Below are 13,894 nucleotides of genomic sequence, written 5' to 3' on the forward strand. Positions count from 1 at the left end.
GATTTTAGTTCAGACCAAAGTCTAAAGAGAAAATCAGTGATTTTAGCTCGCAAAGGCAACTCTAAGTTTAAAGGTTTTTTTTTTTTTTTTACTTTTAAGCTAAGGACACAAACTGAACAAAGGATGCACCAGTGGGCCAGCGGTGTCGGTGGGTTAGGTTTGTGTGTGAGCGGCTTGTGTGTACGCAACCTAATGTGAAACCCAGGCTCAGTTTCCCTAGTGCAGACGTCTCTGCTGCAGCCTCGGTGTGAGTTTCATCTAAAACTGCTTCTGATTCCATCAGTGTGAGAGTAGCCGCTCAGCTCAGGTTTCACTCTCCTCTGTCATAACAACAGACTTGGAAACACTTGACACTGTTCCCTAAATAAAGCTGGAGGTTAGAAATAAAAAAAAAGCTGAAACCCTGAGCCTGGTGTAGAAACTAATATTAGATCAAAGCTTCAAGCGTATCTGATGAAGCCTGAAAGAGCGAGTGTAAACGTATTTTAAAAATACACTCACACATCAGCCAGGAATAACACACAGAGATAAATAACGGCCCTCCCCTGTGCGCGTGTGTGTGTGTGTGTTTACTCCGCAGCACAGCTACCGTGAGGTCGGAATTCTGCTGCTCTACCTGGCCGTTGGAGTCTCGGTCTTCTCTGGAATTGCCTACACTGCGGAGTACGAGGAGGTGAAGCTTTAACTCAGTCATTCAGGTCAAACCGATCTCTCTCCGCGACGGCACAGCACTTGGTGATCCAGTGCTGCCGCCATCATTAAGTTCTGAGGTGTTATTTTGCGACGTCACTGTGTTCGAAATCCGCAGTGATGCAAAAATGACCGAAGGAGGCAGCGGTGGACCAGCAACTTTTTGCGCGAGCTAAAAAAAATCACAGATTTTCTCTATGGACTTTGGTCTGTTTGTTGCTCTCTTCCAGGACGTGGGTCTGGACACCATTCCGGCCTGCTGGTGGTGGGGAACCGTCAGCATGACAACCGTGGGGTACGGTGATGTGGTTCCGGTGACGGTTGCGGGAAAACTGGCCGCCAGTGGCTGCATTCTCGGCGGCACCCTGGTGGTGGCGCTGCCCATCACCATTATCTTCAACAAGTTCTCACACTTTTATCGACGTCAGAAAGCGCTGGAGGCATCAGTGAGGAACGACAACTGCAGCAGGAGCAGGAAGCAGGAAGTGGAGGAAGAGGCGTCAGATGGTGACAGCTGCTTCCTGGACCACGATGACGAAGAAGAAGATGGTGACGATGTCATGGAGGAGGACGACGGAGGCGTGGTCAACTACAGCTATGTGAAACATCCGTCCTTCACTTCGCTGAAGATGAAGAAGGCGGAGCTATAGGGACCTTCAGATACCCGCAGTTTCCAGGGACTCATCGTGAACAACCGATGATCTTCCTTCCAATTCAATTCTCCAAAAACACTTCATACTCCAAAGAAACAGTTCCAACAACTAGGCACGTACCAGGGACAGTCCTACAACAGGCTCTTCACTACTGTTCGCACCTTATTCTGGAGGAAACTCGGCCGAGAACTGTGTGTGCTCTTCCCTTGAGAGAAAATATTAAATGAAAAAAGTACCGTGTATGTTCCTTCAGCAAGAACTAGAACCAGAAACTTATTTAAAAATTAGGATAAATACTACCTTGCAGATGTGCTGCAGAAAATAGAGCCAGTACCAGGAACCTGCTGAATGGGGTACTATGCATACCGTATGAGGAACTGTGTTCTCTTTCCCACTGGAACTATTACCATGGAATAGTACCAGAAACTTTTTCCTCTACCGGAAAAATTGGGGGAACTATTTAGACATATAATGCCTATGAACTATGAACAACGCTTCGACTGCATGAACTACTGACAAGACCAAGAAAAAGTACCAGGAACTATTTGCTCTTTTAGTGCTGCTACTGCGGGGGGGGGGGGGTTGGGGGGAGCATGAGGGTCTTCCAATGGAATATGGCACACTGGACATAAGTGTATCACTGCTGTAATGCTTGAGTATTGATAACAAGCCTCCAGTCCACTAGGTGGCAGCAACCCATACACAGATAACAAACTGTTGTTATCTGGAGGGGGGGTGAAAACATTTCTGTCCCCAAAGGAGGGGGGGGGGGAGGGAGCATGACAGATAAAAATTGAGAACCACTGTGCTAAGCTAATGGCTGCTGACTAGCTGATTATTGCATTGTGTGCATTAGCCAGTCTCTTACGAGGCTAGGCTAAACACAGTCTGCTGTCACCGTTTGCCTTGTACCTTCGTCTTCTGACTTCAGTTGTAGCTTTGCATCTTAGAAATTGTGTTACAGACACCTACTGCGTTTTGGAAAGGACTGTTGGGTTTTTATATCCAGGACTTTGTTGTTCAGTTTTAACACAAAGCAAATAGCAAACTAGTCACGATACAACAACAATAGAACAACAAAATGTGTTCTATTGTTTATCTGTTTTAAGGAAAGACTTCCTCCTGTACTTCAGTCAGACTGGTTTTTTTTAATCTGTTTTCAGGTTTGAACTGTTTTTTTATGCATATGTCAACTTGAAGACTGTTACCAGATTGTGAAAAAAAGTGTAAAAAATTCAAAATTACAACAAAGGAAAAGGTAAAGTTGGCGTTGGTATATTTTGTAGCAACACTAGTTGAAAATGCTACAAGTTAGCTTATAGCTTGGTTTAAATTAGCGCAAAAAAGCTAAGAAAGATTTGTGCAAATATATCTGACCAAATAACAACATGAAAAAGTATGAAAAATATACTCTATCAGAAATTCCCAAGAGAAAATATAACAACATGAAAAAGTATGAAAAATATATATCAGAAATTTCCAAAAGTCCAGAAATACACAAATGGGCAATGACACCCAAACAACTAAAATGCCAAAGCATGGCAAAATTGGCTAGGAAGACAGCGAAAGGTTAGCCTGAAAGGAGCTCCGACGAACACAAACACGTCAGATTTTGCAGTCTGGTAATTAAAAATTAATATCAGCTATTTTGGCTAAGGATCAAGGTCACTATGAAGACAATCCAGGAACAATCCGAGTCTGGAAGAAATAACATGAATAAATAAATCGTCCAAGGTTGTTGATTGTCAGTGGACGCAGCAGCAGGAAGAGAATTTCAGAAACGTGATCATCATCAGACACTTTAGACGCTTTAGGCTCTGAGCCACAACAAAAACATCAAACAGATTAATGTGATAAATAATCTAAACCAAATCTCGTGGTGGAGGAAATCTGTGATTTTACCTTGCTTACCTGTTTGCTATTTTCAGTGTTTAGGGTTATTCGGGTATTCAGTAACACAACCAGACTTTTCTCTATGGAGTCTTAAAATCATTCATTTGGCGTGAGCTAAAATTACTGAATTTCTCTATGGACTTTGGTCTGAGCTAAAATCACTGAATGTCTCTATGGACTTTGGTCTGAGCTAAAATCACTGAATGTCTCTATGGACTTTGGTCTAGAGTTAAAATCACTGATTTTCTCTATGGACTTTGGTCTGAGTTAAAATCCCTGAATTTCTCTATGGACTTTGATTTGTGAGCTAAAATCTCTGATCTTCTCTATGGACTTTGGTCTGTGAGCTAAAATCACTGATTTTCTCTATGGACTTTGGTCTGTGAGCTAAAATCACTGATTTTCTCTATGGACTTTGGTCTGTGAGCTAAAATCACTGATTTTCTCTATGGACTTTGGTCTGTGAGCTAAAATCACTGATTTTCTCTATGGACTTTGGTCTGTGAGCTAAAATCACTGAATTTCTCTATGGACTTTGGTCTGTGAGCTAAAATCACTGATTTTCTCTATGGACTTTGGTCTAGAGCTAAAATCACTGATTTTCTCTATGGACTTTGGTCTAGAGCTAAAATCACTGATTTTCTCTATGGACTTTGGTCTGTGAGCTAAAATCACTGAATTTCTCTATGGACTTTGGTTTGTGAGCTAAAATCACTTATTTTCTCTATGGACCTTGGTGTGATCCTCTGTGAAAATATTTGCTCTCAAACACTGTGGTGAAACCAAACATTTGTTAAACACAAAGGTAAAATGTCCATTTTTTTTCTCTCTCCTGATCTTTATTTTCATTTTATGAATTTAACAAACCAAACCAAAGAATGAAATGAAACATAAAATGCATCAATTCACATTCCTAAAAACAGCAGGCACCAGAGACAGGACTTATCAAAAAAAAAAAAAAGTTTCAGCTCAGAAGAAACACAAGAACAAACAGCTTTGTGCGCACAGCAACCAAAATAAACAAAAATAACTGCTCTACAAAAGTGACCATGTAAAAAAAACAGTAGGACTAACGAGAACTGGCCCTGGTGTTTATGTTAAAACTAGGCTGAGTCAAACAACCTATGACCTGAGGAGGCGCCTCCTATTGGCTGCACACAAAACCGTTACATATTCAAGTACCATTACGGGAAAAAAAGAAACCAGATAAACTGTGTGAGTGGCTGCAAAAACGTCTCACCCAATTTACATCCAACTACGTGGGCTGCAGTCTAGCCCTTTGTGAAGCAGTCTTTATTCACTGTGGACCACAGGAAACAGGAAGTAAGAACAGGACTTGTGGGTAATTGGGTAATTGCTTGTGTACTTTTAAAATATATATCCAAAAAAATACAGCATTCCCTTATCTGTACAGGTTTATAAAAGATAATTTGATTGAACAAGGTAAAAAAAAAAGATACAAGTCTAAAACCTTGGAAAAAAAACTTAAATGTGAGAAAATCAGTGATTTTAGCTCAGACCAAAGTCCATAGAGAAAATCAGTGATTTTAGCTCACAGACCAAAGAACACAGAGATAATGTCAGCTAGCAAACAAAGTAGCTGCTGGTCCAATGCTGCCTCCTGTGTTCAGTTTGTGCCATTGAGGTAAATCCAATTTCAAAAAAGAATTTCAAACAGCGTAGTCACAAACACATTTGAACATTTGTAACGGAGGCAGCAATGGACCAACGATTCTCTAAGGCATGATTTAGTCATCGCTATATTTCTCTTGGACGTTAGAGCCTTTTATTTTTTTTTTACCTCATACAAATCAACTTCTTAAATCCTGAAATGTACCTTTATTGAGATGATTGATCAGATTAGGAATAATTCTCCGAAGCACCCATATTTACAGACCTGAGTTTTTTTTTTTTTTCTGACCTGAGAGACTCAGCTGCAGCAACAGCTCCTCTGTAGAACTGCAGAGGTGAACTTCACCTTGTGTGAAGCATCAAAGCAACTCAGAGGAGGAATGTAATGAAGGAAAGATATGAAGCAGTCAAACCGATTCAGTCCAGAATAGAAACTTTTCAACTTGTGAAGTGAAGCAAAGTCAAAACAACAGCAGCAAAGACTTGTCAAAGGGATCAAAAACCAGTAGCATCAGTTCTCCGCTGATCAGTACCAACGTACAAATAACACTTTTTCCCCACTCGTACCAGGAACTATAAATTGTACCATCAACCATAACATCCTTAGAAACAAGGAATAAATTAAACCATTAGACCTTTTCTACTTCAAAGCAGTTTCAGATTTTTCCTAGTCTCAAATTCAAGGTAACCAAGTCTTCTGGTCTTTATTCCAAGACTGTTTCTAGGTTAGACTCCAGACTAGTCTATCATCTCATCAGTCCAAAAACCCAGACCCCAGACCCCTTGTCTGGGGTCTTTAGTTCATAAATCCTAATGTCTGGTCCAGAATGATTAAGTCCTTTGATTTCCGATTTCAAATATCTAGGTCAGAAGTGCTTGCACCACAGGAACCAGAAGTTGTGTAACACCCAGTGATACCTGGAGGAATTGTGGAACTTTTGTTGGAACACAGACAGACACTTATACCAAGAAAAAAATGTGTTTCTTGAAACACGGATGTCACCTTAAGAGGTGCTGGAAACGTAGGCTGAAACGTTAAGACGGTGCGGGACAGTCCAGCAAACATCAGTGTTGAAGAATATTACTAGTAGAAGAGGAAAACTGAAACATTTAAAGACCTTTTTTTGTCTCGGAAATCCAGATTAAAAAAAAAAAAAAAAAAAAAACTGGGACTGACCAGAATCTGTTGAGCTCCCAACTAACCCTTTCTTTTTCAATAAACCGTTTCCTCTGAAACTTCCCCTGATCTGAAAAACCCCAGTCAGAGAACTGGTTACAAAATCTGCTCTGGAGCAGGATTACAAAAAAAAAATCCTCAAAAGTTCTGGATTTAAGGATCTCTAAGCAGCCCCTCAGAAGTTCTGCTGCTGCTGCTGTCGTTTCTTGGCCTCGATGGCATCCACGATGGGCTGCCTCTTGGCCTGGTACCTCTGGCGAATCTCCTCAATCTCCTGCTCCATCTGGGGGTCTAGAGAGGCCAGTCTGAGCCTTAGCTCCTCCACAGACCACGTGCTAATCTGCAAAAACAAAAAACACAACCAGCATTAGTGTGACGTTGAGCAACATTGTGTTTGTCCTCCAGCCTCTTGAGCAGGTTTGTTTCCTTGTCCTCAACTCTAGACTCTTGAAGTTTTCTCTGGTCTCTGGAACAGTTTTTCTAATGCTTTACTCCGGCAAATGCATTTTCTAGACCATGGTCTTCTTTAGTACTTTAATCTTCAGACTAGAATATACTAGAATGTCCCAGGTCTTTTGTTATCTGAGATTTTAGACCACACGTTGACATGCAATCCAGAACCAGAACTGGGGTCCACTAAGTGTCCACTAAGTGTCCACTAAGTGTCAACAGTACATATTTGTTATCATTGCGGGAACTGGAGAAAAATAATCTGGTTTTCAAAACCATAGATCTGGAGGAACAAGGACTAGGAAGAACGCCATCACCCTGAGGAGGAACAAGGACTAGGAAGAACGCCAAACAATCACGCTGGTACCTTGGTGGACCTTCAGTTACAGAAGCTCCCGATACAGTTTGTTAAAAATGAACAGGAAGTGACCTCACAGCTGCAGATAAAATCCACTCACCTTCACCGGTGTAGATTATATTCTGACCTGAAATCAATCGGTACCAGTGCATTTAAAAAAAAATCTTTAATGCGATGTAAAAATACCCCCGCGGTGTGACAGAGACTCTCAAAGGCTGCACTCATCAACGTGTCCGATCTGTGGAAAAGGTCTCGGATAGAAACCTGGTTCCTGTTCTTGAAGGTCCCTGGAGGTTCCACCTCCTCCTCCTCTCAGCTTTTACCAGCAGCTCTATTTATTACCCACCAATCAATGAAGCTAAAATAACAGCGGCGGCGTCCTGCTCCACTGGACAGACGTGGGGAAAAAAAAAGGGCAGGAGCAGGAGATGGTCTGACAGAGGGGCAACGCGACTCCAGGGGGGTCAGAGCAGAACTTCTGGGACTTTTTTTTTTTTTTAAGCGATCCGAATAAAGACTTCAGATCAGTTTATCAGTGATCGACTGAGTCTCCTGACCGCTAGAGATCAGATCCTGACACAGTTCTTCAAGATCTAACGGATCTGCAGCAGCTTCACTTTAAACTTCAACTGGATTTTTTTTTAAAAAAAAAACAAAAAAAAAAACAAAAAAAAAAAAAAAACAGTCCTATCTAGTACTGTGGCCCTCATTACCCGATTAAATGCTGACTTGGCATGAGCGTGATATTAATGCATATTTTTCCTGAGGATTTACAGGAGATGTGACCGAAGAAGCATCACTCAGACTGGACTTCATCCACACGATTTCACGAACAACCTGCTCGGCAAGTTTGGTGCCTCCAGGGGGCAGCAGCTCAGCCCTGGCTGGGGTGTATTCAGCAGCAGAATATTGTGTTGTTTGAGCCCGGTCGTCCCATGGACATCTTGTGGACACAAGACTTGTTCTTCCTGTTGTCAGCACCTGTTGACCACTTCACTCTTCCCTGACTTCTTGTTTGACCAACTCACCATGAAGACTTTTCATAACTGACTCTGAACAACTAGGAATCCAGAAAAAAAAGAATCTGGTTTCAGTTTCAGATGACATTGGATCCAGAGGTTTAAAAAAAAGCAGCAAACTGAACTTCCATTTTCAGAGTCAAACAGCTGTGAAATAAACCCTAATCTCTAGTCTAATCCCAGTTAATTAGTTGTCATGTGATTCATCCTGGGTCAGTGACATTTTTATTTCTCAGCGATGAACCAACAATTAAGTCACGCATCACGCGGCCTAATTAACGCTAATTGAAACGGAGCAGACTAACTCAACGCGTTGCTTACTCTCGGCGATTAAACTTTCATTTTAATTGCACAGTTGTAACCTGAGTTATGTTGAGACCAATTAAATTTCATTTAAGGTTGTTAATTACTTTAATTGGCTGCCTGAGAACAGAGGCTCGGTGATGAGCGACGGTGTGTGTCTGTGTTTTCTCTACGTGTGTGTTTCTGCTCACACACACACACACACACAGCTCCAATAAAGGCTGAGCTCCGGCTCAGGGATCCAGCCCAGAACCTTCTCCCCTAATAAGACCAGAAGGATGCCAATTATGAGGCCTTTGCTGTGGACTCAACTCCCAGACCGGCCCTTTAAATTGGATGCTTGAGTTACCAGCAGACCTGCATACTAGAGTTATCACAGAGAGGGGAGGGGGAGGGAGGGGGGGGGGGGGGGGGGGGGGGGGGGGAGAGAGAGAGAGAGAGAGAGAGAGAGGGGAAAGAAAGCGTTCCTCCTTCTTCTCACCACCTCCAGATCTCCATCAGCAGGCAACCTCCTGTTGAGGGCGTTGTTGTCTCCTCCTCCTCCTCCTCCTCCTCCTCCTCCCTCATCATTCCGACTGTTGGCCTCCTTCTCCTTCTGTTCGAAGTACTCCAGGAAAGACGGTTTGGCGGGCTGCATGGTCTCATCTCGTCCTATGGAGACAACAGAGCAGCAGCAGTGATGAACCAAACATCTCACCTCAGCTCAGCTCAGCTGAGTCCACCACATCCTGTTCTGTAACCGCTTAAACAAAACTAGCTACAACTGAAGACGGCACCGGGAACTCGGCGCTATCTGGCGCTATTTCACGAAGTGAAACGCTGAATTGAAGCGCCGTGCTTATGGGATTGGTTAATTAATTCATTAATTAACTTCATATTAGAGGATTAATACGTACTGCGTGTACAGAGAGACAAACATGGGACACGTCAGAGGTCGCAGGTTAAAACCATACTCTAAAAAAAAAAAAAAGGACTGTTTCACATTGTCGATGTTGTTGAAGTCTGAGCAAGGAGTCAGGAAGTAATTCTGAGCTGCTGCAACTGAGTCAGGAAGTAATTCTGAGCTGCTGCTGCTGCTGCAACTACTGATGCTAATGCCGCTACAACAACTGATGCTAATGTTGCTGCTGCTGCAACTACTGATGCTAATGCCGCTACAACAACTGATGCTAATGTTGCTGCTGCAACTACTTAGGCCAATGCTGCTTCGAACTTTCCTTTTCCTGATGGACTTGAATGAATTATTCACAGCAGCTCTCTCTCTCTCTCTCTCTCTCTCTCTCTCTCGGAACCCTCCCAGACATCACTTCTTATTTTCAAAGGCACAAAGTCAATCTTCTCAGAGACGGTGCTCAAGTCAGCGGAAATCTGCTCACCGGTCCCTAACTCTGTCCCCAACACTCCTCTGTGTTCCTCTGTGTCTTTATTATTCAGTTATGTATTTACTTGAACTTCCAGCTAACGCTAACTTCTAGCTAACGTCCCAGACTAACTATGTATTAACATGGGGGTTGTCTGAGCTGCACAGACTTAATTAAGGACAGTCCACAGAGTTCAAGAAGCAGCTCAGTACCACACTGACATCGAAGTCTGACGCTGGTTCTTCAGAGGTTTGGTTCTAAGCAACAGGATCTGAAGTACCCGCAGCAGAACGTTAACGTCCAGCCTCAGATTTAAAGCTCTCCTGTGCGACTGGACGTGATGGCACAGCAGCTTTATTAAAGCTGTGAATCAAACCCAGCTCTCAGTGGTTTGTCGCTCCCACTGGGCCATATTCAGGACACAGACTTGTCCAATAAAGCTCCAGCTACACCCACCCACTGCTCCCCCTGGTGGGTGTTCATGTCCACTTTCTTTGTGGTTTTAATTTGTTTCTTCTTTGTTTTTTGTTTTTTTTAACTAATCCCAGACAACTACTCTCCGGCCAACTCAGCAAAGACAGAGAAGTTCCCCTCTCAGTAGACTGTAGCTCATTAATCGCTCAAACAATGAGGAGGTGCTGGGAAAGATTCGGATCCTCAGACTAACCGCGCCCTCTGCTGGCGCTCACCGATACTGCATAGGTTGACTTATCATTTCAGCACATAATTTGTCAGAAGATATTCTAATCAAAAACTTTTAGGACCGAGAAAACCCTGGACCCAAGACCCAAAGGACCTTGACTAAATATTCAAAGAAATGATCTTTCGATCTTGTTTTATTCCTTTGCCGGTTTTTGTCTTCGTCTTTTGATTTTCCTCAACTGCCCGAGCAGATTTGGTCAGGACTTTGAGATGGAAAGAGAAGAGAAGAGAATGGAGAAACTTACTCTTCATGGTTCCATCCTCCTCCTGGTCCTCCTCATCAGAGTTAATGACCATCGTCCCAAGCTGAGACTGCATGGTTCCGGTGTCCTCGGGTCCGATCATGGTGCGAGCTGTTCCACTCAGTGAGCCCGTTACCAGGATGGTTCCAGAGTCTCCTGTCCCGGCCCTCACCATTGTTCCCTGGTCCACTTCGTCTTCGTCCTGACAGAGGAGGGGCAGGGGGGGAGAAGCACTCAGAGGTTAAGGTTCCATTAGGAGAACACACAGGTTCTCGATTGAGAATGGCCACGTCTGTACCGAGTTGTCCTCGTCATCGTCTGCGTCCTGTTCCCGTTGCTCTGCCTCCTCCTGTCTCTTCAATTTGATCTCCATGGCGTCTGTGATCAACGATCGGAGGATGGAGCTGGGTTTGGCTGATTTGATGAATGGATGCTACAAACAAGAAGGAAACATGTCCTACAACTATTACTTCTTTTTGTGCTGTTTAAGACGATGCGTAGACATTTATCGTGCTAATTTATTTAGCTCAACAATTAGTCTTGTTTAAGACGATGCGTAGACATTTATCATGCTAATTTTATTTTTGCTAGGCTAACTGCTAACGGGTAGTTTTAGCTATTATTAAAAGATAAATAATAAAAGCTATTAGCAATATTTTGGACAAAATCAAAATCATGTTTAAATCATTGGTTTAACCGTTTGACTCGCAAACGTTGTACCTGTAACAGCTGTGTGGCAGTCGCTCTTTTTTCTGGGTTTTTCACCAAACACTGTTCCACAAAGTCCCGGAACGCCGGGGACCATAGATTGGGATTTCGAAATGTGGGTGGAGGGTTTGTGGGAATCATGAAGATGGCCTGCAAGGAAGAGATAGTTCAGTGAAAACCCCGACGGTAAACCACACTCTGGTGCTAAACAAACTTCCCGTCTTTAAACGGACCCTCATTGGATGAATGTCTGCGTAGGGGGGCTTGCCCTCGGCCATCTCAATAGCCGTAATTCCCAGAGACCAAATATCAGCCACGCAGTTGTATCCAATCTCTTGGATGACCTCTGGAGCCATCCAGAACGGTGTTCCAATCACTGTGTTTCTCTTGGCCATGGTGTCCTGGACAACAAGGAGCAGGACAGGTCTCATTGTTTCTTCTGTTCTGACAAAACAAAATGGTTCCTGGTTCCTCCAGTCCAGTTCCGCTGCTCTACATGTTTGACCTTCTGCTGCCCTGTCTGCAAAGCTTCTTACCGTTAGCTGTCCCGCGACACCGAAGTCGGCCAGTTTGGCCTGACCCTCAGCGTTCAACAAGATATTTCCCGCTTTGATGTCTCTGTGGATTTTTCTCATGAAGTGAAGATACTCCAGACCCTTCAGGGTGGATTGTACGATGGCGGCGATCTCCTCCTCTGTCAGCTACACGACACCAACAGACACATCAGCACAGAAACCACAACGGCCACGACTGACACATTTTTAATGATAATAATGCTGTTAGAGGCCGGGGCTCTTAAACCTCACTCTGTCACACCAAAGTCCATAGAGAAAATCAGTGATTTTAGCTCAGACCAAAGTCCATGGAGAAAATCAGTGATTTTAGCTCAGACCAAGGTCTATAGAGAAAATCAGTGATTTTAGCTCAGACCAAGGTCTATAGAGAAAATCAGTGATTTTAGTTCAGACCAGAGTCCATAGAGAAAATCAGTGATTTTAGCTCACAGACCAAAGACCATAGAGAAAATCAGTGATTTTAGCTCAGACCAAAGTCCATGGAGAAAATCAGTGATTTTAGCTCAGACCAAGGTCTATAGAGAAAATCAGTGATTTTAGTTCAGACCAGAGTCCATAGAGAAAATCAGTGATTTTAGAACAGACCAAAGTCCATAGAGAAAATCAGTGATTTTTAGATCAGACCAAAGTCCATAGGGAAAATCAGTGATTTTAGCTGAGACTGAAGTCTCTAGATAAATCCACTGTTATTCTCAATGGACTTTGGTTTGGAAGAATGAGGTTGTTACAAAGGTTTGTTGGACAGTAACATAGAGAACAAAATTTGATTCCTATTTTAGATTCAATTAAATACCTAAACAGATGAAGGTATTTTAAAATGGACAGAAATAACCTTGTATTTTAAGTGATTTTGTATATAATTAGTCAACTTTATTCCAGTGTCATTTTATAGTTTTACTCTCTTCTGGTATGACTGCAAACGGTAATCAGCGCAAACCAAAGCTCTGTGTGTCTGTGTGTGTGTGAGTGTCACATTACCGTCTTGTTGCGTATCCTGATGATGTCAGACACCGATCCGGCTCCACAGTATTCCATGACAATCCACAGGTCGCTGTTTTTGAAGTAGCTGCCGTAGTACCTGACCACATGAGGACTGAAGACCGGAGGAGACATTAATTATCAAAAGCACACACACAGACACTATGGACCGGAGGAGACATTAATTATCAAAAGCGCACACAGACACTGTGTCTGACTACTTTGACATTGTTGTGAACACGACCTGTTACACTGCTGCATGATGGAGATCTCCTTGATGATCTCCTGAAGATCTGACTCCACAGGAACCTGTTTGATTGCTACAATCTCTCCCGTCTCTTTGTAGTTTGCCTTAAAAACGCTGCCATAGGATCTGTGACACGCAAAGACATACGGATGAAAAATAAGACTTTACAGTAGCTCTCTGACCTGCTTCAGATGTCTGTAAACCACTCGACCTCCAAAACACCAAAGTGCATAGATAAATTCGGTGATTTTGTCACCGAGATATCTGTGAACAGAGGATTTTAAACAGTGAAGTCACAAAATAGCATCAGAACTCAGTGATGGAGGTCCTGGTCAAATTAAATCACTGCTTTTCTCTACCAGGTTTGGTGTGGAGGTGGTTTACAGACTTCTGTCAAAATAGTGAAGTGGAGAACCAGAAGCAGACGATGATGTAGATTTTATGACCTCTCTTTTTGTCAAGTACATAAACAATAAAACATATACAAAAACATATGTATATATATTTAAATGCAAATAATAATTAAACACTCTGTAAAACAGTACAAAGTTTTGATTTTATTTTTTTTTTAATTCTTGTGTTGCCCCTTGGAGGCACCAAGTACGTGGTTCCCTTAGGAATCAAACCCAGGACGCTCTGCTTGAAAGGCAGACGTGCTAACCGCTACACTATGGGACAACCGAGACATGGGCATACACACACACAAAAGTACAGGCGTACACACACACACACAAACACAATTACAGCATCACTCATTCTCTCTCGGAACAGGAAGTTAGTTGAGTTCCTGTTCATGAGCAGAGAGGGACGTAGCTTATCACTGACCGACCATCGTAGCTTATCACTGACCGATTTATTCAGAGAGACCACAGTCAGTAATGATGGCACAAACAGAACGACCAAGAA

At 42.9% G+C, this 13,894-nt stretch overlaps 2 protein-coding genes across 3 annotated transcripts in view; one reads left to right on the plus strand and one right to left on the minus strand.

Annotated features, from left to right (window-relative positions):
- LOC103386802 (potassium voltage-gated channel subfamily B member 1) overlaps positions 1-1,910 on the plus strand; it is a 7,108-nt gene extending 5,198 nt beyond the window's left edge. Inside the window, exons 8-9 of the mRNA XM_025060076.1 lie at positions 571-673; positions 921-1,910. Coding sequence (XP_024915844.1) covers positions 571-673; positions 921-1,340 — 523 coding nt within the window. The 3' untranslated portion in view covers positions 1,341-1,910. The remainder of the gene's footprint in view (positions 1-570; positions 674-920) is intronic.
- A 2,143-nt stretch (positions 1,911-4,053) lies between these two features.
- LOC103386792 (serine/threonine-protein kinase 4-like) overlaps positions 4,054-13,894 on the minus strand; it is an 11,176-nt gene continuing 1,335 nt past the window's right edge. Inside the window, exons 3-11 of one of the 2 annotated variants that reach the window (XM_008321205.3) lie at positions 12,986-13,114; positions 12,742-12,856; positions 11,725-11,889; positions 11,422-11,589; positions 11,201-11,338; positions 10,779-10,913; positions 10,484-10,682; positions 8,660-8,826; positions 4,054-6,385 (exon numbers count right to left, since the gene is read on the minus strand). In XM_008321205.3, the coding sequence (XP_008319427.1) occupies positions 6,221-6,385; positions 8,660-8,826; positions 10,484-10,682; positions 10,779-10,913; positions 11,201-11,338; positions 11,422-11,589; positions 11,725-11,889; positions 12,742-12,856; positions 12,986-13,114 (1,381 nt within the window). In that variant the 3' untranslated portion in view covers positions 4,054-6,220. Of the gene's footprint in view, positions 6,386-8,656; positions 8,827-10,483; positions 10,683-10,778; positions 10,914-11,200; positions 11,339-11,421; positions 11,590-11,724; positions 11,890-12,741; positions 12,857-12,985; positions 13,115-13,894 lie in introns of both variants that reach the window. The other variant, XM_008321203.3, reaches the window with a different exon arrangement.

This window comes from Cynoglossus semilaevis, chromosome 11, assembly GCF_000523025.1.
Source record: "Cynoglossus semilaevis isolate Cse_v1.0 chromosome 11, Cse_v1.0, whole genome shotgun sequence".
Classification (NCBI taxonomy): domain Eukaryota; kingdom Metazoa; phylum Chordata; class Actinopteri; order Pleuronectiformes; family Cynoglossidae; genus Cynoglossus; species Cynoglossus semilaevis.